This window comes from Rutilus rutilus (assembly GCF_951802725.1).
Source record: "Rutilus rutilus genome assembly, chromosome: 24".
Lineage (NCBI taxonomy): Eukaryota > Metazoa > Chordata > Actinopteri > Cypriniformes > Leuciscidae > Rutilus > Rutilus rutilus.
This window is the reverse complement of record NC_140228.1, coordinates 16,605,537-16,630,663: the sequence shown is the minus strand read 5'-3', so window position 1 is coordinate 16,630,663 and position 25,127 is coordinate 16,605,537. Positions and strand designations below refer to the sequence as shown.

The 25,127-nt window shown below is 36.7% G+C and overlaps 1 protein-coding gene across 2 annotated transcripts in view; it reads right to left on the bottom strand.

The window, feature by feature from the left end:
- rttn (rotatin) overlaps positions 1 to 25,127 on the bottom strand; it is a 57,515-nt gene that overhangs the window by 8,154 nt on the left and 24,234 nt on the right. The window contains exons 27-44 of one of the 2 annotated variants that reach the window (XM_084398194.1): positions 22,186 to 22,358; positions 19,640 to 19,859; positions 18,922 to 19,050; positions 18,340 to 18,450; positions 15,387 to 15,545; positions 13,269 to 13,346; positions 12,922 to 13,099; positions 12,541 to 12,638; positions 11,608 to 11,704; positions 11,292 to 11,487; positions 9,998 to 10,085; positions 6,415 to 6,565; positions 6,176 to 6,313; positions 5,381 to 5,589; positions 4,324 to 4,429; positions 3,682 to 3,779; positions 2,649 to 2,729; positions 804 to 930 (exon numbers count right to left, since the gene is read on the bottom strand). In XM_084398194.1, the coding sequence (XP_084254320.1) occupies positions 804 to 930; positions 2,649 to 2,729; positions 3,682 to 3,779; positions 4,324 to 4,429; positions 5,381 to 5,589; positions 6,176 to 6,313; positions 6,415 to 6,565; positions 9,998 to 10,085; positions 11,292 to 11,487; positions 11,608 to 11,704; positions 12,541 to 12,638; positions 12,922 to 13,099; positions 13,269 to 13,346; positions 15,387 to 15,545; positions 18,340 to 18,450; positions 18,922 to 19,050; positions 19,640 to 19,859; positions 22,186 to 22,358 (2,437 nt within the window). The remainder of the gene's footprint in view (positions 1 to 803; positions 931 to 2,648; positions 2,730 to 3,681; positions 3,780 to 4,323; positions 4,430 to 5,380; positions 5,590 to 6,175; positions 6,314 to 6,414; positions 6,566 to 9,997; positions 10,086 to 11,291; positions 11,488 to 11,607; positions 11,705 to 12,540; positions 12,639 to 12,921; positions 13,100 to 13,268; positions 13,347 to 15,386; positions 15,546 to 18,339; positions 18,451 to 18,921; positions 19,051 to 19,639; positions 19,860 to 22,185; positions 22,359 to 25,127) is intronic. The other variant, XM_084398195.1, reaches the window with a different exon arrangement.

Here is a 25,127-nt window from a genome sequence, read left to right as displayed (position 1 = left end):
GTAGTACTGTATGATGATTCTGAAATAAGATGTGACGAATTGTTTTTGTAAATATGATTCATCTTATACATCATGTACAGTCTGTATAAGTGAATGATTTAACTTTTCCACATGGTCTAAATTTAAATTTTAAATTAAATTCTAATTCAATTTTTAATTTTTTTAATTCAAAATTTTGAATTCCACATGGTCTAGTGTTAAAAAAAAAAAAAAAAAAAAAAAATCGCAATATTGAATCGCAATACTTGTAAAATCGCAATTCTTACAAAATAAATTAAATAAAAATTCGCAACACATCATATCGTCACCCAAGTAATAGTATCAAATGGGGAGATAGGTGTATCGTCCTAGCCCTAATAAATATAGGTTATATGTGTTTGCGAACGTGATATCAGGAAGCAACATAATACGCACATGACGACAGGAAGGTGGCGGCGATGCGCAAATCGAGTTACTCCTCCCACTTCTGCTAGTTTTACTGAGACATCTTATCCCGTGCGAATTGGCCATTAATATTACAGACGTTCTGTGGTAAAATTACATTACTCAATCTACCCTTGTAAAGTTAATCCCGTGCGAATAGGGCTTATGACACAATCCTTTCTGTAGCTGTCGGAATCATATCAGCCTTACATTTGGCACACAATGGCTCCCACTGTACCGGCACATGACTCATGAGAGGGTTACAGTGAGCACAAAGCTTATACATTATCTCAGCACCCTGTCTCTTGACTTTCTAATCCGCTTTCTCTGTCATTCCCCTTTTCTCACTCTCGTTCCTCTCCACCTCTCAGAAGACTGACCAGCTGTGCAGTTAGCAGTGTAGACACAGAGCAGTTCCAAGGCTGAAGTCATGGTGAGGTCGTCCAGCAGTAACCAGGGCCACAGGGCCAACAGCACCGCTGCCAGACGTAGCTCTGTAGCCACAGCCTGTGAGGAGAAAATGATTCATTCATTATTCAACACATTGACATTTGTTGCAATCAGTCAATATTGGATATTTAATCGTTCATGCTAATTTATAACATTTACATTACCTTTGCTGAAAGCTAACACTTAAGTTTAATCTTTAAAATCACTAAAAAGACTGTTAAATGTAATCTAGTAAATCCCTAAATTAATTTTATTCGTAAATTAATTAATATGCTATTACACACAAAAAGTCACGTTTTGGATTTAAATGGGCAAATGCTTAAAGGTGCTGTATGTAACTTTTTCACTCTACTAAAGCATAAAAATACTATATGTTTGCAGATATTTAGGAAACATGCTGAGTTCACATACTCGTTTCTCTGAAAAACACTTCTACAACCAGTTATTTTATTTTGACATGTACGTTCTGTGTTGGAATGTCTGTTGGGTGAACCACTGCCAGTTCACCCAACAGTATTTCGACACCCTGGGATGCTAGTTGGCAGGAAACACAGCGTATTGCAGCAAGCAAACAAACTGGGTCAGAGATTGCAGATTCTACCCAACCTAAAAAGCCTCGGTTATCCATCTAAAAATCTCTACAAACGAAAGCATATTAAAACACGGGTAAATCAACTCATCAACTTTCAGTGTGAAAGTCTCCTCGGCTTTCATAGTCAATTGCGCTTGTTCCTGTTGCGTGTCCTTACATCTGGCAACCTACGTGAGCGGAATTTAGAATTTAGACTGCAGTACCTATTTCAACCACTAGCTGTCATTCTTACAGACTGCACCTTTAAGAGTACGATTCGATCTTTATCGCAGTTATTATTATGTTTATATAACATGTTATATGTTTGGCAACAGTTATCCTAATCAAATTGATGGAGTGTGTAGCTTTTCATTTCCTAAACAACCATGTAAGACGTATCATGGCCATATTCCAGGATGACAGTGTCAAGATTCATTAGGCTCAACTTGTGAAAGAATGATTGGGAGAAGTATCATTGAGCATGAAGAATCATTTTCACACATGAATTTGCACCTCTGAGTCCAAATTCAGAGAAAGTCTTTGGGACGTGCTGGAAAACTTTAGAGTGCTTGGCTCTTATTTGTCAATACAAGATCTTGACCCAAAATTGATGCACCTCTTGATGGAAATAATATCACAGCATTTATTTCCATCAAGAGGTGCATCAATTTTGGGTCAAGATCTTGTATCGACAATGCAAAAGTCAAGCACTCTGGATGAAATGGAGTTACACACTCCATCAATTACGGTTAGAACTGTTTCCAAACTGTGCACTAACAGCAATCGCACCAGGGTTCGTTTTAATCAAAACGAACATTGTTAAGTGTGAACACACCCCTCGAGAAGAAAGAGTGAATTCCAAAAGAAGAAAAATTGTGTTTTTCGAAGGTTCATAGAAAGGCTGTAAATTAGGCTGCTAAATTGGTAAAACAGTTATCCAACAGTCTCCGGGAGATTTACTTTCCTTTGTACTTCACAGAAATGATCACGAATCATAACACGCACACAAGCATCTTGCTGGGTGTCATGCAGGTTTTCTTGTAAAGACTGCATCTCAGTCCTTACAGGAAAATCTGCATGCAAACCCACAGTGTTTCAAACCCACAAGACCCCTTTTGAGAACGTCTGCGCCTCTGCGGATACTGTACGATGAATATAACTGCTTAAATAATAATCACGGGGAACATTATTTGATATGACGTACTTTGCATTCATTATGTTGATACAGGCAATTTCGCAGTATCTCAAGAATCATCTTAAGTTCTTTCATGCTGTTCTCCACCTGCTGACATTGAACAAAGACAGAGCGGTTAGAACAAGAGATCATGCTGATAATGCAAATTTTGATACCATCTTATTTGTAAATGCATACATTTATTTAGCATTTTCCCTGTTAGTATTAATTATAACTGTAACACGTCATAAGTTAATAAATCTTAACCTAAATTGCAGTACATAACAAAGTCACAGAGCACACTGTTATTTACTGAAGTTTGGCATGTTCCTGGATCAGCATCTTTTGTCATTTCTAGAAATACATTCATTTCAACCGTCATAACGCTACCTCTAAATTTAGACCGCAGTGATTATTTAATAGTCTTGTCGTTCCAGGACCAACAAAGGATGTCGATCCAGGAACGTCCTACTTCAAACACATAGATTAGTTCCCATATTTTCTAATTTAAATAATGGTAAGAGACATGATAGTAATTTTTGTCTGTATTTATACATTAAAAAACCCAAACAAAACAAAACAAAATTGCCAAGGTGGTTTAACAACCCTAAGATTGTAACAAAGAAAGTATTATTAAAAGGGCTTAATTAAATAATATAAAAATGAAAGAATAATTTGGCATAATTACCATGATTATTTCTTAAAATAAAAAAATATATAATATAAAATAAAACATGCAAAAACCATGAGTTTTACATCAGATTTTTTTAAAAAGACCATCTTGGACATATTTGTCACTGACCCATATATGAATCAAGTTTATATAATGAAGATCACCAATGATCTGCATTATATAAGCAATAATGTTTGTTGATGTTATTAATGAAAACCATGAGGAAATCACCTGGTTAAATCAACTGAACCAAAGGATTGCTTCCGTTTTTACATTTTTGTCACATCTGTGACAGCCCTGTCTCCCCCTCTACCTCCCTCCTCCCTCTTAACAGGTTTTCAGTGTTTCTGATGTTGAATCTGTCTGTCATGTTGCTGGAACCCTATGTACCTTCCTCCTGTGAGTGCTCTTGCCCGTTTTCACAGACTCCAGGTGAAGCTCTGCGTAAATGTGCTTCATGCGTTCCACACAGCTGTCAATCACTCCAGCTGAAGAGGGAGAAGAGACATGTATCTGTCTATGTACTCATCCATCAGACAGTGACATCAGGCATTAAACACAAATATAATGTAACCTGGGACTAAAATGAATGTGTATGCAAGATTTCCTCCTAGTTGAGGTTATAGCACCTTTTTAACTATTAAGGGGGCCATTTTCTAGCACCTTTCCCACCTGAAGTTTACTTTTTATGTTAGGCAAGTAATGCGTAGTAATTTATTATACATGATAATTTTCCATCCTCTTTGACTCCTAAAAAAGAACACAGGATGTTTATGCTACTGTACCTTTAAGACTTATTTATGCTACTGTACCTTTAAGGTGCTGATTACTGAATATGCATATACGTAAATGTAGGCAAACATATGCAGATGTTATGACATCAAAACTATGATGATTTCTCTGTTAAACAAAACAGTGTGGTTTAATTTCCATAAATGGTTTGAGTGGAATGGGGAGGGAGCTTTGCGTTGTGAACACTAGCGTATGCATATAGTTCCTCATTGTGTAATTATGAAATGAAATGATCTTTACCTTTACATGCGTAACTCTGAGCACTGGAGCTACAGGCTAACAGAGACATGAACGTTTTGGCCATCACCTTTTTGAAGGGATCCTGGAACAGAATCTTCTCATATTGCTGTAAATTAAACAATAAATAAATAAAAATAATGAATATTGATTTTGGATACTGAAAAAAAGAAAGAATTTGGAATAGAAAAAAAATCATATTCATTATTTAAAAAATTAACAAAAATACTGTAATATAACTCAAAAAATAATTATGTTTATAAAATTATAATTTATTCTAATTATCGGGCGACCCGAGTTCAAGTCCCAGCTTTTTTTTTTTATATATCTTTTAATTAAAATAATAATGCTAAATGTTAAATAATCTTTATTTTCCAGAGGAACTTTGTGTACGAGTTATGTCAGGAATCATCCACAATCTCAAATGATCAGTCAGACTCTATAAACAGTTTTAAATAGTTACTAATCTAAAACAACTTTTACTATGCATACAAATGCAAAATATGAAAAAATTATAAAGAATTCATAAATGCTTGCCATCTCCGAGAGTAAGACAATATCAGCTATTTCTGAGAGACGCACAGAGACGGCAGCTTGATTTGTGTTCATTCATTTCACACACTCATTATATTGTGTAGAGATGTATATAGCTATAATAAATATAAAATAATTATATAGCTATAATATCATACTATCCCCTGGCTCACCTGCTATCCAGCAAACATGAGGAGTGAATAATATTTTTTCTATTATCCGGCAGAATTCGTTATTCGTTTCCGTAACTTTTCCGAATTAGGTATTCGACTTCGGGCACATCCCTAATACATACACACCATTTTCAATCAGATTTGAGAACATAAATCAATTTCCCCTTTAAAAACATGAAAAACCATAAATAGACATTACAATTGCACTTGTCACATGTTTTATAGTCAGCCAATCATATTTGAGATTGCCCGTTTTGTTAAAGTGCTTGCCAAATTTGTGCGCGGAACTTGTCTTTGAACAGCCAACGGGAGTTGTATCTGTGACCATTCACAACCTAAACTAAATCTGTTACCTCTAATAATAGTTCACACATGACCTCTCCAGGCTCAAAAGACAGAACCGCTGCTAGTGAAGAGCTTGGGCCCTTGCTGGTTAGATCCTCAGTGTAGCCTCCTGATCTCCTCTTAGCCTCCTCCGTGAACAACACACACAGAAAGTGCAGGGTCGACGTGTAGAGAGAAGACTCTGCGCCCGATTGGTTCAAACACACTCGGATGGTATCTGTCACGAGAGAGGGCAAAGACTAAACATAAAGAATACTAATATTTAGTTTTCAGAGCTTTTCTCGAACTCAAACTTCGAGACAAGAAGATGCAAAATATACGAAACTTCACAACAAACAATCTTCACCACAAGGGAACATCTGACGTAAAGTCTCTCCAAACTCGCAGGCTTTTAAAAAGGGCTTCCAAAGCCTGGATACCTGCAGGCAAGTCAGCGAGTCTACTGCCCACCCACCTGTTTTAGGATTTTCTACCACATCCATCAGATCTAAAGCAGGCTGATTGTTCTTCCTGTCTCTGTCCCAGTCTGTCATATGCAGCAGGGACACCCATCCACATATACAAGCATAATGAGCTGGCCTCCCACTGCATCTGTCTCCATCTCCTCATCTGTCTCCTTCATTCTCAACATCTATCCAGCACATCCTCTTCCATCTAAACTCCTCAATCTTTCTTTCCCTTCCGTCCCTATGCACTTTCATCAGGCTTGCCACCACTTTTTCTTTGTACTCTTCTGCCTTCCCTCTCCATTTGCCTGTCTCTACCCTTTGTAACACACTTTGGTGTGTGTATGTGTGTGTCACCTGAAAAGCACTGCCAGTGTTTCCCCAGTGCCACACCGACAGATGGGCCGACCGCAGCTTGGTTCCTGCGCAGCAGAGTAGCCAGGAGCATCAACACATCCGCCCAGGTGTTGAGCACTGCACCCTGGGCCTGCGCATCTAAGGACCAAAACAACCACACACTCATCTAAAAACACTTTTCTTTCATTTGAAGGTCTTGTTTGGAAGGTTTTGGATTTGCTGAGGACGTTTTGTGTTACCCAAGTCAGCGACAGACAGCGTGAGGATGGAAATTAGGTTGTTCAGCAGGGGTTTGAAGAGCTCTCGGTGGAACGGCGCATCCTCACTGTGCATTGCTGCTGACTGCAGGAGCTTACACAAACTTTGCACATAATACAAGCTACTCAGCACCTGAGGGAGAAACAAGGGGGTGATGGGAGGGAAAGATAGAGTCAGTGGTAACGAGTGTCGAGTTACCTGTGAAAAAACCCCACACATGCAGCACTTTGGTTTCACAACCCTAAACGACAACAAATAGCTGACTAATTGGCACTGTGTTGAAGACAAAGTGGAACTGAACCAGAAACCATGATGCCCTTGTATTGCACATGAGTGTGTGTACTTAAATTAAAAAGGTTATGATGGGCGTAAAGGGTTGGTTCACCCAAAACATTTCTGTGTCATCACTCACCCTTGTTTCAACCCCATAAGACTTTGGTTAATCTTCAAAACACAAATAAAAGATATTTTAACGAAACCTGACAGGTTTCTGCCCTTCCATTGAAAGTCAAGGTAATCAAAACTTAGAGGATCTGAAAAGGTAATAAAAGCTCAATGAACAGAACAGTTTAATCTAATTCTTGTGAAGAGATTCAATCACTTTATAAACAGATTTAATTTAGGCTTTAAGTACATCTTAATTATTGACACGCATACATAGAGCACATTGAATATGGTAAACAGAAGCTCAAATGTTTGTGCTTGATGCACGAGAACCAATGAAGTTTGTTCTAGCACGTGAGACGCATGTGTTTGTGTGAATAAAAGCCTAAATTAAATCATCTTTATGATCTTTTTGGAAATGACAGAATTTTCCTTTTTTGATGAACTATCCCTTTAAGCACAAAGAATACATTGTTCAAATACTCTAGCTTAGTGTAAAAACCAGTGCGTGTGATGTAAAAAAATGTCATCAGAATAGTATGCCAGATTTTTCTAACCGCGTATCTCTGTAGGCTCACACACGTGCCGTGATTAGTTTGCCCTCTAGATGGTACAAACTGAAGAAACAAAACAACAACCTACTGAAGACCGCTAAAATAACTGACTACCACATTGATGATGTTAGTTTAAAGGGCTGGTATAATGCCCCTTTTTACAATATGTAAAATACACTACTGTTCAAAAGGTTGGGGTCAGTAAGATTTTGTTACTGTTTTTAAAAGAAGTATCTTCTGCTCACCAAGGCTACATTTATTTGATGAAAAAAAACCAAAAAAAAAAACCCAGTAATATTGTGAAATATTATGACAATTTAAAATGACTGTTTTCTATTTTAATATATTTTAAACTATAATTTATTCCTGTGATCAAAGCAAAATTTCCAGCATCATTACTCCAGTCTTCAGTGTCACATGATCCTTCAGAAATCATTCTAATATGATGATTTGATGCTCAAGAAACATTCATTATTATTATCAATGTTGAAAACAGTTTTTTTTTTTCAAAATTCTTTGATGAATGTTCAAAAGAACATCATTTATTTAAAATAGAATATTTTCTAACATTATAAATGTCTTTACTGTAACTTTTATTCATCAAGGATGAGTTAAACTGATCAAAAGTATTGATTTATTTTATTTCTTTTCCCCAAAAAATAAAATTTAAATTCTTACTGACCCCAAACTTTTGAACGGTAGTGTTTAATGTTACAAAAGCTTTAGATTTCAGATAAATGCTGTTCTTTTGAACTTTCTATTCATCATAGCATCATGAAATAAAAATGTAAATAACTGTTTTCAACATTGATAATAATCATAAATGTTTCTTGAGCATCAAATCATCATATTAGAATGATTTCTGAAGGATCATGTGACACTGAAGACTGGAGTAATGATGCTGAAAATTCAGCTTTGATCACAGGAATAAATTTAATTCACTTTATTGTATATTCACATAGAAAACAGCTGTTTTAAATTGGAATAATATTTCACAATATTACTGTTTTTGTTTGTATTTTTAATCAAATTTTGACTACCCAAACTTTTGAACGGTAGTGTAAGTCTCTGTTGTTCCCAGAGCGTGTGTGTGAAGTTTTAGCTCAAAATACCCCACCGATCATTTTTTACATCGTGTTAAAATTGTCCCTTTTTGAGGGTCAGTAAAAACACGTTGTTTCGTGTGTGTCCCTTTAAATGCAAATGAGCTGCTGCTCCCGGCACAGAGGGCGGAGCTTTAAGAGCTTGTGTGTGTGTGTGTGTGTGTGTGTGTGTGTGTGTGTGTGTGTGTGTGTGTGTGTGTGTGTGTTAGCAGCTCCAATTACCTCACGCAGACAAGCACTAAAATGTCAGAAACTATTCAACCTTTTATGTTTAAACTGGAGTCGGACAATGATGGAGAGACTCAAGAAGAAGTGACAACATGTAGAATGCAACAGGATGTTTCTGAATGGTTGGTTGATGAATTTATGATGCTGATGTGGAGTTAACTATCTTCAATTAGCATATTCTGTCATGATTCTGTCTATAAATCGCTAGTGTGGGAACTGTTGTAAGATGCCTACAGAGTGACATGCTATTGCATTTGTGTTACGTACTGTATTGCATGTGAAAAGACGGATGCGACAGCTTGAGCAGACTCACAAATGTGCTCTACTACAACAACAACTTTTCCTCTTCTCAACATGCGTGCTCCCGGGGGTGGGGTTTATGTAAATTTTAGGGAGGAATGTCGTGTAGTCCCTACCAGCCGTTTGTTGTAATCCTTAAAAAATAATTTCTTTAAAAGCAAATATCATCCTTTGCTTTGAACTTTGAGCGTTGTAACTTTGCAGATATTGTTTATGCTCAAACAGCAAAAACAGAAAAGTGAAATCATAATCAACCACCCCTTTAAGCATATAAGTAAGTTGCTAGCTTTTGTAAGTTAGTTAAGATATATCGCAATTCTAGTTTAAATCAGTTTAAAGACATTTTTATCAGTCATAACTTCTGAAGAAAAATATCCCAGACACTGAACAAAGATGAAACTTTCTAGTGCGCATGTGTGGACCGCCTGAGTTCAGATATACTATAAAATTGACTATAGTTTGAAATATACTTTGCTGTTCACATACACTAAGAGTTTGCATCCAAATCTGCTGACATGTTTTGCAGTTAACGTGTAGATTTTGAAGGGGAAGGGATTTATTCATGGTAAACTGTGTGAAATACCACTAAAGACCAATTCACACTGCGCCAACAGAAGCAGATTACAGCACGTCACTTCTCAGACATTCTAATTCCGATTCAACATGTTCAATAGGCAAAAACAAGCTCCGACAGACGGCAACAGACTCTGACAGGTACCACACTGATCCGACAAAACCTGATGAAGTGCCTGTTGCCATCTGTTAGGGCGATGTGAATTGACCTTAACAGTACTACATTGTTAGTTAAAAGTATTAATCAAATTATCCAAAAAAAAAAAAAAACATGCATGTTGTGGAGGACGTATAGAAGTTTGTGAATGTGTTTGTGTTCCAATTTTGTGGAAATTTTCCTAGCTTTCAGTGGCGTTCTGCAGGCGCATATTCCCTTATGACAGATTGGTGTTTAAGTGGAGGTAGAAAATCCCATAATGCACCTGGTTCCTAGAATCTTCCATAGCAGCTGGCAGAAGAGGTGTCCTTAACTCACTGACACATTGAGATATGGTCGCCGCATCCACCACACTGAAACAGACAGCACAAAACCAACAGGAAGTCATGCAGCAGATCTCACAGGGTTTTTTCCGAGTCTAAATAGATGAATACATATAGAAACAAACAAACAAATAAATAAATAAATAAATAAATAAATGGAATCTAACTTAAAACATGTTTTGTGTCCTTTTTTTACATTCTTTACATTCATTCTTTTTACAGTCTTTCTCTTAGCCAACAGACAAATCCACCACAATTTGGCATTTAGCAAGAGTGGGCAGAAGGCAGGCAGGATGTGGTTGTGTTAAAGTGTTGTCAGGTAAACCATGAGAATAAAGAAAATGGGTGAAAATGGGTAAGAGGTGAGCACAGCATTTTTATTGTAGGTTTATTAATGTTTTGAATACGCTTTTTATATATATATATATATTTTTTTTTTTATGTTAATTTGTTTCATTTTTAGTAATTTCGGTTTGTGCTTTTGTCTTTTTTTTCCCTTTTTTTTTTTAAACACTGCTATTTAGGTTTAATTTATTTAGATTTCAGTTTTAGTTAAGTTATTTCCAGTTAATAATTTTAGTGCTTCAACTTAAACTTATTTCAGTTTATTGCCAAAGCAACATTTCTAATTTTCGTTTTTCAAATAATATTTAGGTAGCACTTTATTTTACAGTCCTGTTCCCCATGTACATACTATGTGCTTATTATAGTAATTACAATAACTGGGTAATAACTAGGTACTAACCCTGAACCTACACATAAACCTAACCTTAACCCATGTAGTAACCTTATATTACCCAGTATGTTCTGGGGTAAGTACACTGTAAATACATGTACTGAAAAATTAAGAGCAACCAATATTTATATCTTGTTTTATTTCAGCTTTATATAACAGAAATACTTTTAATAGTTTTAGTTTTAGTTAGCGACAATAACCCTGGTGCACAGGTCTGCATTATGTCATGCATGTGCGATGCGTGTCTGTGATTAACTGCTAATATTAACTCTTTTTTTTTTGTAAACATTTATATTAGTGAAAATAAAGTCACTAATTTTACTGTGTTCTGTAGAGCTGCTATTAATAATTTTCCTGTCTATTACTGTAAAGCTGCTTTGAAACAATCCATATATAAATAAAGGTGACTTGACTAATGAAGCGTCAGTATGATGATTATAATATTTAAATAATGCCAGAATTCTGCACAATATCTGTTTGTCTTCACATGTCTCTCTAACCTGGCCATGCTCTGAAGTATTTGGTTGTGCTTGAGGGCAGAGAGACTAAACTCAGGAAGCACAGCCAGCAGGTTGTCCAGTAGACCGCACACAGATAGCAACAGGTGAGGGGTTACTATAGCAACAGGCTCGGTCCTTCCCCCTGGGTGGGACTCTTGAGTGAGGGCGGAGTCTGAACTGTCCGTGTCACTCTGACCTACAACACAAAGAAATTAACAGCAGAAAGACTCAAATCACTAAAGACTGAAAGAAACATTCCTCTCAAGACTAAACTGTCAGTAAAAATCTCCCCTCCACCCTAAAAAAAAAGTCATACCCTGAGCAGTGAGTCTGTTAACTGGAGTGTCCTGGATTCCAGTAACACCTGAAGTCGGAACTGGAGAATGTGTCCCACTAGAGCTTCCTGATGGAATCTGAAGAACACAAACCGGCATGATAACAATTTGAAAACAGTTGCATATTTAATAATATGATATAATATAATATAGTGATCAGGATATTTTATATATATATATATATATATATATATATATATATATAAACTAATAATAACTATATTATTTTACATTACATTATAACACAATATCTTACATTAAATACACTACTGCTCAAAAGTTTTGGGTAGGTACAATTAAAACATTTTTTTTTAAAGAAGTCTCTTAAGATCACAAAGGCAGCATTTATTTATTCAAAAATGAAAACAGCAATATTCTGAAATATTGTTACAACTTAACATAACTGTTTTATATTTATTATTATATTTGAAAATCATATTTAGTTTTATATTTTAAAAGGCAATTTATTTCTGTGATGCAAAGCTGGATTTACAGCATCATTACTCCAGTCTTCAGTGTCACATGATCCTTCAAAAATCATTCTAATATACTGATTTGCTGCTCAAGAAACATTTCTTATTATCAATTTTGAAAAACAGTTGTGCAGCTTAATATTTTGTGTAAGCTCTTTTTTTTTATTTTATTTTTTTATACTTTGATGAATAGAAAAGTACAACAAAACCGCATTTATTTGAGAAAGAAATCTTATTAAGATAATGAATATCTTTACGGTCACTGTTGAAATTAAAATGTGTCCTTGTGAATAAAAGTATTCATTTCTTTCACAAAGGAAATCTTACTGACCCCAAACTCAATAGTGTATAATATATGGACATTAAATCAGCCATCCTGTTCAGGATATTCACAAAAAAAAAAAAAACATTGGTCAACCACAAATAAAATGGTCTACTAACCAGAGTACTGGAGGTGGACATGGATCCTGAGCCTTGAGTTTGGTTTAGAGGAGCAAGCATCTCTCTCCAGTGCTTTAGAGAATCATTCAGATCTGTCTCTACACGTACAGAAAGAAACACAGACTGCTTAATTTACAAATAAAACAGTCATATTTACAACTAAATTATATGCACTGGAATAATTGCCGCTAACAGCGTACTAAAATTAACATTTTGTTATAACAAGAATGATAAATATGAACACCATCATCTAAAATATGCGGCACACCCGCCATGATCTCTAGTACAGAACAGTATTAATAATGTGTGTAAGCATATGGATGCCAAAGAGTCAGACATCCACTAATAGCTGGCAGTGCTCTGGGCGCGTGGACGACGTACCCTGGGTGACATTGGCTGGCGGAGGAGGGGGGCTGAGGGTGAAGGCATGTCTGCCCATGTAACAGCTCTTCACCATCTGGCCCACGCTTTCAAAAAACTGGCAGTGGTACAACAGAGCCTGCAGGGCAGGAAGCCCAACCAGACACAGTCCTGAATCCTCATCATGCACGCAGGGGCTCTGGGAGACACAAGAAAGGGACACAAGATAAAATGTTAAGAAAAGGGGGAAATTTAATACTGAGGAAACCAGAAATCACCATAGACAGATTTGTTATGTCTACAGAGCTTTTAAGACCGGCTGTGATATTGATATTCAGTTCTTAAAGTTTATTCTCATGTAAACATACCTGCCAAGCACACTCTTTGGCCTCTTCTGCATTAGCAGGCATTGGCATCACAAGGAGGTTTTGCAAAATAAACGCTGCCTATAGGGAAGGGAAACATAAAAGTCAGAAACACTGCCATCTTCTTGCAAATGAATGGAAATGCATGCTGGTTGAATTCTCAGTGGAATCGCAGAAAGCAAGCAAATTCCTTCAAAAGAGAGAAATGCAAACACATTCCTTTTAAACTGTGACTGAGGAATAGTTAAGATTATTTTCTGTGTAGTGCCATCGTGTATATATGGGTTTAACCTCTTTTTGTTCCCCTCTTCCTGGTCAAATACGCCTAGTTCGAAACCTGTACTAATAATAAAACATTCAGAAATCGATCACAGATCTGAAATAGCATGACTTCCGGACCCTTTCTGACTAAGTCTAATCATCATTGCAGCTTATTCTAACCGAGAACCGCCCACTTATACAGGAAGTGATTGATTTGAAAAGATAGTGTCTCACGGAGGAGCTCCGGATGGATAAAAGGAGGAGTGAAGGAGACAGTGAAGGACGAGAGAGGACCAGGTCTGGATTATTTTACATTGTGTTTTGTTTATGTTTGTGCGGTAGTCAATCTGGGTGTAACATTTTCGTAGAATGTTCGCAGGTTCCCAGCTCGTTCTTCCCTAAGCTTGAACTCATATTATAATGGGGGGGGGGGGGGGGGGGGGTGATCAGAATCTATGGTAACATTCTAAACCAGTAGTCCACAACTGGTTTAACCATAGGACCCATATTCTCCCATGGTCATTAGGCCACAACCCAATTTTAGAAAATGAGAAATTAGAAAATCGACCAAATTCCTAAAAAAAATTATATATATATATATATATATTTATTTTGTGACCCACAAGTTGAGAAACACTGTCCTAAACCAAAGTTTTGAGAAAAAACAACAACAAGTTTTATAAAATTATAAACCTAACATTTCAGCCTTACATTCCAGTGTAAGCTGTGTAAAAATATGGGTCAATCTTCGCATTGGACTCTGAACAAAAACGACAGATGCTTTGAATGAAAATGCAAATTCACTCTTTGACAGACGGCCCTTATGGAGCAGTACAAATTTAACTGTTACCCCTGTTAACAAAGCAGAACTGCTCTTATAAACACTACTTTATTAGGGATTATACGGATAAGATAATGCCATCAAAACTTCCCTCACTAAAATGCAAAGAGTTTGCAGGTATGACAAATACCATAAAGTAAACATTGTCTAATACATCTGAACATTATAGGCCGGCGCTTCTTTCATGTCTCTCGTATCACACCACAGATGTGCTCTCTCTCGTTTCATTTCAACGCATCTGGTGCCATCTTGCACCTCAGTAATCGAGTATCGACTGTATTTACTGTAAAATGAAACCAAAGGACTTCTGTATTAATAGTAGGCCAACGGTAATATTGTTGAAGCGATCTTCTTGTGGTTGTTTTGCACACTGTAAAATCTTAACGGTTTATTATCTTATAATCCATTAAAGCAGTTTCTTCTCAAATCAATATTTCATGTCCCTGTCATTATTTATATGGTGAAAAGCTATATAATAAGTGACATGACTGTACATTATCCCTTAAATGTCCATTTTGTTTGAACTTGTTCATACATCTAGGCTCAAATCTGCTTAATAAGAAATGGTTTTCTTTGAGGATTTGCATTTAATGAGGCGAGCTAATAAAATATTTCAACTCAAATCAATATTTCATGTCTACTTACTTATGAGGCAAGTAGCTGTGTAATAAGCGAGATAATGTACATCCAGTTGGTTGTTATAGCAAATGAAACCCTGACATGGTGATCAGGACACAAAGTGGAGTAACAACCGGCTGAATTTACATTAGCCCTTACTAATTTCATTATATGTGACCTACCTAGGGCGGGTTTATCTGGAATAAATTGTACCACAAAGAAAGATTAGCCTGACAGTTTTGAACTGGTGATTTCAACAAGCACTCGATTTTTTGAGTCCAATATGCATCAGATGGCCAGTGAGCGGTCAGAGTGCTGGTCCCTAGACTCTCAGTCTGAGGCAGTCTGGGTAAACACTCAGTTTTTTGTGTTGTGTTCAAGCTGAAGCTGGATGTACTCACCTCTCGGCGCACCATACTGCACTCCTGTCTCTCCAGCAGGATGTTGAGTACCGTGGCCCACAGGCCGCCTGAAATGTTCTGGCAACTCTCTGACAGCGCCACACACCCTCTCTCCAGTGAACTCAGAGCCGCACCCACAGCCAGGCTGGCACAGCGCACCTAGAGCCAGACAAACACACACACTCGTGCTCAGACCCTGCACATGTGCTTGGCAGTGCTAACTGCCATGGGCTCTTTGGCATGTAGCACTGGCACAAATTCGTGTTTATCATGCCCATTATTTTCAGTGCTCAGCATCTGCTGATCTGAGGGAGGCCTGGACATGCACGGGTACTTGGGAAAACCATCCAAAATAGAAGGCCAAGGCACACAAATTGCTAGATAAGGTTATCATCACAATTACAGACACATATTTAATAATTTTACATAGACTATGATTGCATTCAGCACCAATGTACAGTACATCTTTTAACACAACTCAAGTTCAAGATTTTTTTAATTTTTTTAATTTTTTTATTTAAGTTTAAGAAAATCTGTGGGTAGCCTGATTCAACTTTCATGTATTTCATGTCCCTGGACTTTTGTCAAAACAATTTTAGGTTTAAAATTGATATAAATGCATATGGGAAAATATATCATGTTCTTTAACTGGCAGTGTTGTTTATTGAATTTAATTTAAATGATGCTGTCATAAAATAAAATAGAAATTTGCTTTGGCAACTAACTGAAATAAGCTTAAGTTATGGTACTAAAATTACTAATACTAAAACTGAAATAAAAATAAATTAAAGCTAAATAGAAATTAAGAATGACAAAAGCACATAAAATTACTAAAACTAAAATGAAAACTGAAAATATGCTAATAATGCTAAGCTAATTCAAAATGTTAATAAATAGAAAAAAATAAAAATAAATAATAATACAAAAAAAAAAGTTACCTTCCCCATTAGTTCATTTTAAATGGCCCCAGGGTGTAAAAAATAAATAAAAAATAAAATAATCAATGTAGTCTCTCAATTAACATGTATACAGGAAAGCTGCATTCATAATGAGAATAAAATAATTAGCAAAAACTGTTTTAGATTAAACTTAGCATGTCACAACACAGGAGATATAAACCTCCAAAAAGTATTTCATGTCAACTATTCAAACCAATACTTCATGTTGAGTACCTACTGTATAGTCCCAATGTTTATTTTAGACGTGAAGGTCTCACCTCAGGGTCTCGGTCCACCCACAGGGGAATTAACCAGGCCAAGCCAAGCTGGCTGGCACTCTGCTCATCAGAACTTTGCTCATTCAACTTTCATGTATTTCATGTCCATGGACTTTTGTCAAAATAATTTTAGGTTTAAAATTTATATAAATGTACATGGGAAAATATATCATGTTCTTTAACTGGCAGTGTTGTTTATTGAATTTAATTTAAATGATGCTGTCATAAAATAAAATAGAAATAAGCTTAAGTTATACTACTAAAATTACAAATACTAAAACTGAAATAAAAATAAATTAAAGCTAAATAAGCCCTCTTAGTATATTCAAGGGTGTACCCCAGGGGTCAGTGCTGGGACCACTCCTATATATATTATACATCAACAATCTTGATCAAAATGTCTCCAACGCAAATTTACATTTCTATGCCGATGATACTGTGATATACTGCTCTGCATCAACTCCAAACCAAGCTCTTTGTCAGCTACAACTTGCTTTTGATACTGTACAACATACTTTGTCCGATTTAAAACTTGTTTTGAATGACGACAAAACAAAACTTATGCTGTTTTCCAGTGCAAAATCAAAGTCACGGAACCTCCGCATTCACGGAGCATGCGTTCATTACAAGCTTGAAATTGTTGGATACTGTTTATCACGGAGCTCTTAGGTTTATCACAAACTTTAGAGCACTTATCACTGTCCTTTGTATGATCGGGTTGGTTGGTCTGCATTGTCCACCCGTAGACTTAATCATTGGTACATTTTTATCTACAAAGCTATTCTTGGTCTGCTTCCTCCATACCTTCAATCTTACATCAAAAAGAAAGGTATAGGAAGATATTGTCTTCGTTCTGAGGACTTATTATTTTTATCTGTCCCTCAAGTCCGGACCGAACTGGGAAAAGAGGCGTTTAAGTATGCGGCCCCCTGCGCTTGGAATCAGCTGCAAAATGTTCTGAATCTTAAGGAGCCGGTTTCATTGGTTGATTTTAAATTACTTTTAAATGACATGGAGGCTACACAAACTGGCTGTAGATGTTAGGACTGACTATTCGGACGATCCTTGCTGTTGTTTATCGCTTGTGATAAATATATATGAAACTTTGATATTTTATGACCTTGTAATTCACTATTTATTACTGGCATAAATTGTTATGTTATATGTTGATGTTATATGTTATATGTTATATGTTTTTATGTCTGCAACCTTGTTAATTGTGCTGCTGCCTGTCTTGGTCAGGATGCTCTTGGAAAAGATATTTTTAATCTATAAATTTTTAATTTATAAAGGTAATAAATACGAAAAAAATAAAATAAAAATAGAAATTAAGAATGCAAAAAGCACATAAAATTACAAAAACTAAAATGAAAACTGAAAATATAAAACTAAGCTAATTCAAAATGTTAATAAATAGAAAAAAAAATACGAAATAATATAAAAAAAAGTTACCTTCCCCATTAGGTCATTTTAAATGGTCATAGGGTGTATAAAAAAATAAAAAAAATAATTCAATGTAGTCTCTGAATTAACATGTATACAGGAAAGCTGCATTCATGATGAGAATAAAATAATTAGCAAAACCTGTTTAAACCTGTTTTAGATTAAACTTAGCATGTCACAACACAGGAGATGTAAACTTCCAAAAAGTATTTCATGTCACCTATTCAAAACAATACTTCATGTTGAGTACCTACTGCATAGTCCCAATGTTTATTTTAGACGTGAAGGTCTAACCTCAGGGTCTCGGTCCACCCACAGGGGAATTAACCAGGCCAAGCCAAGCTGTGCGGCACTCTGCTCATCAGAACTTTGCTCCCGCCCCAAAGACCACAAAGATATCCAGTCCTTAAACAACACACAAAGCGTGGAGCGTAAAACTGCTGTACTAATGTAACCGATACTTAATTGGTAGTATAATGATCAAACTTAGTATTAAAGGAATAGTTCACCCAAAAATTTCAATTCTGTCATCATTTACTCCCTCTCATGTTGTTCCAAATCGAGTTTCTGTCTTCTGATGAACATAAAAGAAGAAATATTTTGGAGAATTTGGTTACCAACATTCTTCATAATATCTTCTTTTATGTTCATCAGAAGAGAGAAACTCGTACCTATTTGGAACAACATGAGGGGGAGTAAATGATGACAGAATTTTCATTTTTGGATGAACTATCCCTTTAAACAGGTTTCTAGTTATAAACCAATATAATCGACCAATATCATGTTCACTAAATTGATTAGAAGAAGTGTTAGCACCCCCTTGTGTCAGTTTCAAAGCCTTCTGATATAATTTTCAATTGCAAAGGCGTTTCTGACCTCGTTTTTGGTTTCTTTCATCATCTCATGTGACAGGTGAAGCAGGCAGATAACAGCATTTTTTGTCACTCCTTTGCCCATGAAGGACATTGAGTTTCCTCCCAAATCAACGTAGAATGAAGAGATGACCTGGGAAGAGCAGTCAAACACGATCATAATTAGCTGTCTGGGAGACAAATAGGGGTCATTTGTGTTTCAATTACATATTTTCATTTGCTATTTTTTTTTACCAACCCACCTAGATGTCAAGGTATATTCAAGTATGCCAAACTGTTGCAGGACCCCATTGACTTCCATAATATTTTTTTTTCCAACTATGGAAGTCAATGGGGTCCATTAACTATCTGGTTACCGACATTCTTCAAAATATCTTCCTTTGTGTTCAGCAGAAGAAAGTAATTCATACAGGTTTGAAACAACTTGAGGGTGAGTAAATGATGACAAAATTTTCTTTTTTAAGTGAACTATTCCTTTAAGTTAAGAGTTTAATTAGGTTATAGAGCAATATTGATGCAAAAATATGAGATACAGCTGAGACTCGGCTGATTTGTATGAAGTGATTCATGCTCAAGTGTTTGGGAACATCTTGGACCCTGCGTGCGAATGTGCGTTTAATGTGTTCTGTCTGGATGAGAGAAACAGGAAGCGTGTATATAATCTGCGCAAAATATATTCTAGTGTGTAACCAAGGCACTTGAGAACATGTGTGTATGCATACTTCCAAGAGGCCACTGAGGTATTTGAGGCAGAGTGTGTTTGGCTCCATGCTGGGTGCGTGTGTGCTCCAGCCGGGCAGGGCGGTCACATGGGCCATGGTCCTGAGCGTGCGCTCAAGAGAGGGCAGACCGTAGAAGCATGGAGCGTCGGACAAGCGCAGGCACTGTAGCAGGCGCAGAGACAGCTCAGAAGCAAACGGTCCGGACAGAACCCCACACACCCTTAAAAGTAGACAAAAAATGCAAAGTGAAGAACAGTGATCATAATACAACCCCAAATCAAGAAAAGTTGGGACATTTTGTAAAATGCAATTAAAATCGCAAATCTGTAATTTGTTAATTCTCTTTCAACTTTATTTGACTGACAAAAGTGCAAAGATTTTCAGTTTTCACTGAACAACTTAATTGTATTTTGTAAATATAAACAAATTTTGATTTTGATGACTTTTTTCTGTTGTGGCTTGATTCCAGTACGCTGTGGCTTGATTCCGTTGTGGTGCGACATGATCATTTGTGTTGTGGTTTGTTTCGTTGTGTTGTGGCTTGATTCCGTTATGTTGTGGCTTGATTCCATTGTGTTGCAGGCAGCTTGATCCGTTGTGTTGTGGCTGGATTCCAGTACGCTGTGGCTTGATTCCGTTGTGGTGCGACATGATCATTTGTGTTGTGGTTTGTTTCGTTGTGTCGTGGCTTGATTCCGTTATGTTGCGGCTTGATTCCGTTGTGTTGCAGCTTGATTCCGTTGTGTTGCAGCTTGATCCGTTGTGTTGTGGCTTGATTCCGTTACGTTGTAGCTTGATCTGTTGTGTTCTGGCTTGATCCGTTGTGTTCTGGTTTGATTATGTTGTCTTGTGGCTTGATTCCGCTATGTTGTTAACTTGCGTTTGCTGTATCAGCTTTGTTGTGATGTGCACTAATGGGCCACCGTAAGCACTATGCACTACCGTTCCTTAGTTTGTCAATACAATTTTTTTTTTTATGTAACAAGGATGCATTATATTGACCAAAAATGACAGTAAAGACATTTAATGTTACAAAAGACTTCTATTTTTTTTTTTTTTTTAACATTGATAATATATGTAGCTTAGTAGTATGAGTAGTATCAGGGCCGGTAACCAAAAAGTTGCAGATTTTAAATGCCGATTGTGTTTTAATTTTAATTATCTATTAATTTTTTTTTTTTTTTTTTTTTGTTAATTAAAGGTTGTATCAGTGATTTCAGGGCAAAAAAAAAAAGGATCACATTCATCTAATCTTTCCTAACGATCCGCTAGCTGCCCGCCCCATAAGCATGCCGTCAAAAAAACGCATCATAGATGAATGTGATTAAAAAAAATGTGGGGCCTGAAATCACTGATACAACCTTTAAAATAATTGATGCTTTCTATTCTTTTTGCAACACCAGACCACTCCTTTCATGTTTAAACCTATAGTATACTTTTTTATTTTTTTGCAAAGAAACATATTCATGCTATTTTAAATTACGTTTCTTGTATTATGAAGAATTACAAACTAAATGTATATAGTTCATTTATATAGTTCTATATCATAACATATAAGAACCATAACAAGCACCCTGAACAAACGATACATGTTAGATTGCTGCTCATAAACTGAAAATGCATGCAGGGAAATGTCTTAGTAGATCAGATTTGCATTACAGGGCCTTGATACATCAACAACTAACAGTGGGAGTTTCCAATTTACGGATCCTTATGGAGTTTTCAGAAGTGTTATTCCGTAAATAACAAGATTAAATCAAAAGCGTCATTAGATTTGTATTTCCCCCCAGATGGCAGGTAGAAGCAGAAGTCTCCTAATTAGGATAGCTAAACATTTTATGCATGTACAGGAGAGAGAAAAGGAAGAGTGTTTTAGGAATAACAAATCTGCCTTGTCGGTCTAAATGGTTTCAATGAGTGTGTTTTGGGGAGTAAACAGATGTGACAGAGTGTTTTAGCACCCTCACTAACCACAGGTGCATGTTAAACTCAATAGCTGCTACGGCTCTTGAATACATTTGAAGATTTAATTAAAATGCACAGCAGCCTGCAAACCAATCATCTTGATAGAAAAAAAAAAAGACCAGTGATCTTTTAGCAAAAAGTGATATCTTGATTTGACTTAATAAAAACGTTTTTAGAAGCTTCCTGGGGCCATGGCTTATATTACTGTTTTTTTATTGAGCAGAAGAGACTTCTTTAAACAATAAAAATAAAATAAAAATTCTTACCGATCCCTATTTTTTGATTGGTAGTGTATTAAGGCCTAACAGTCAAGGGAGATACTGAAGAACTTCAATTCCTACAGCCTTCAAACAGGAATTAGGGCCAAGACAGTACTCAGGTGCCACAGTGTGTGTGGGTTTGTTCTATAGATAGAGCGGTTGACTCCATGTGTTAAAGAATATGAGTGAGTCAGTAAGTGTGGGTCTGTTGTTAAATGAGTCAAGTGAGTCATTTGGTGTGTGTGAGTGACTCATTCAGTGTCTGTGAGTCACGTCACCCACCACTGTGTGTGTGTGTGTGTGTGTGTGTGTGTGTGTTACCTGTCAGGAGTGTGTGTCATTCGAAGCAGCAGAGTGTTGAAGAGGCCAGTCAGTTCTCTCTGTAGCCGGTGACTGAGGTGGGCCTGAAGCTTGTCCACTTCCCCCTGTGATTGGATCTGTGTGTGGGTCTGCAGTTCAGCACTCAGCAACAAGTTCAGCAGGGTGTGTGACTCCTACACACACACACGAATACACAGCTACATAACAATGTGATCTGTCAATTACTGCCATCTTATACCTCCTGATTCAGCTGAACACAATTTGATGACCCCATCCTTATCCTCCACAGGAACGACTACTAAAAATAGCAGCTTTATTACAAATTCCTCATTCAGCAACACTAGAAATCTTAATCCTGCATATAATTTGCCTACAAATTCACACAGCAGGGACAAAAGTAGATTTTACACATTCTGAAGAAAATGTGTGTGGAGTTCCCCCTGTTAAAGCCAATGTCATAATATTTGGGTGGTTGCTGTGCTAGAGTGTTCTGTGTGATTTTTAGGGTGTTCGGGCTAGTTGCTTGTAAGGGTGCAACGGATCGCAGTTGATCTGTGATCCGTACGGACCAGGCCCCACGGTTCGTCACGCATGTGATTCACGGATTAATTGCTAAGTTTAACCATCAGAGTGAAAGTTTATCATTTGCACGTCTTTTCTTGACAATTTTGACATTTAAGCGATTTTAAACCATTCAAGCACAAGAGGCGAAAGAGAACTCAATTGTGCGCTGTTATCTGAGCGTGCAGCTGCACACACCCAATGCACGCACACACAGAAGCCTTCAGATTGATTCAAATTGATTCCTTTCACATCTTCTTGCGCTTGAACGGACACATACACACAAAATTATGGTAAAATACCCGTCACTGCAAGTATTCTCGTAAGAACTGTTGTTATGTCTTAAAGGGGTCATATAATGCCATTTTTGTTATTAAGTTATTATGATTCTTTAGGGTCTAAATGAAAAGTTTGTAATATACTTTAATTAAAAATTCTCATTAGTATTGTAAGAAAACACTCATTTTACCTGGTCAAAAACAGCTCTGTTTTCAGCACGCCGTTTAAGTGCATGTGTCTTTAAATGATAATGAGCTTTGCTCACCCCGCCCCTCTGTTCTGTGCGTACACAGTTTGTAATAACACAATAACCATAACGCGTTGTTCATTATAAACTTGGGATTATGCATTATATTGAGAACGTTGTACATGGAAAACATGCCGTAATGTACCCTGAGTGTAAACCTTAGCCTCATTCATCGTGAAGCGTGCAAGCTATTTGCAAAGATTAATATAAAGGTTAATAAAACGTTACACTCACTTCTTCTTCTGGGGGTGCAGCAGGAACACGAATAGTTGGTACTGATCCTTTTTTCAGGAGCAGCTTCTTAGCAAAACCAACTTTATACTGACCCTCGTTTATAAAGCAGTCTGGTGAGAAATGATTCGCGCAAACATGAAAGCATTGACGTTGATCGTGGGGAATATTCCCTTCGAAAACAAACTCAGCCACTGCGTCTTCAGCGGTTCGGATTTAGGAACATCAAAATGACTGCTGTGTTCGTTATTACACCCAAGAACAGAACACCACAATCGCTTAGACACCATTCTGCTCCAGCGTATCAACAATGTCCGCGCGGACTATTATGACAGCTCGCTCAGGGAGGGTCTGTGTTGAAACGCTGCTGTCAATTAACAATCGTGGGAGGGGCGTCCGACCGTGTGACGTCACACGGTCAGACGGCTCGATTTGAGACAGGGGAAAACATATAAGGAGATTAAAAAAAACCACTGGATGGATTTTTATCATTATATGATGGTTGTGTACAGGCACTGCCAACGCACATTTCAGTACAATCAACTTGTAAAAGTGCATGTACCATTATAGGACCCCTTTAAGTGAACATTAACAGTTGAGAAAGAAATCGAATGTGTATCTTTACATTGGATCCGTTCATTGGGGCTTAAAGTGACAGCAACCTATAAATACCTGCTGCTAAGTCATTAAAGGGTTAGTTCACCCAAAAATCTTTCTTCTTTCAGCCAAACACAATCTGAGTTATATTTAAAAAATATCCTGGCTCTTCCAAGCTTTGTAATGGGAGTGAATAGTAACTGAGATTTTGAAGCCCAAAAAAAGCACATCCATCCATCATAAAAGTAATCCATATGGTTCCAGTGGGTTAATAAAAGCCTTCTGAAGTGAAGCAGTGTGTTTTTTTAAGAAAAATATCCATATTTATAAAATAGAATCACTGGCTTCAGTCAACGGCTGTACAAGAATAGAGTTTCGGCAGAAGAGTAACCTCCGACCTGACACATGACATATTGACGAACGCAGAAGCGCAGAGGATAGAGCAAAACAAAACACCGGCCACAAATAAGAAGTCTAAAACGAGAATATTTAAGAGAAATGTTGGAGGAGCTTGAGTTTGTTGCCCAGTCCTATTTTTTTGAACCGCGATAGGCATCTACCCTCACCTAAGCTTACAAAACTCCTACATCATACGTCATGTGTTGGGTCAGAGGTCACTCTTCCGCCGGAACTCTATTTCGGAAACAAATTATTATCATTTATAAACTTAAATATGTTTTTTTCCTAGTCATATACACCTAGGATGGCTGAGTAAATTATGAAATCATTTAAATTTTTTGGGTGAACTAACCACTTAAATGTTAATAAAACAACTAAAGACATTTTAACAAAGATTAATCTATATTTAACTTATACAGTGAACACTATATTACATTTAATGATTACATTTCTGTACCTGAATACTACTGTTAGACCTTACTTAATTTGTAACTTTGTTATATTGCATTTATCTGTGGTTGTAATTTGTGTATTTTCTAAAACATTTTGCTGATCTGAAAAATTGTCTGATCCGTGATTCAAAAAAACGTGCTATGATCCGAACCGTAAGTTTAGTGATCCGTTGCAC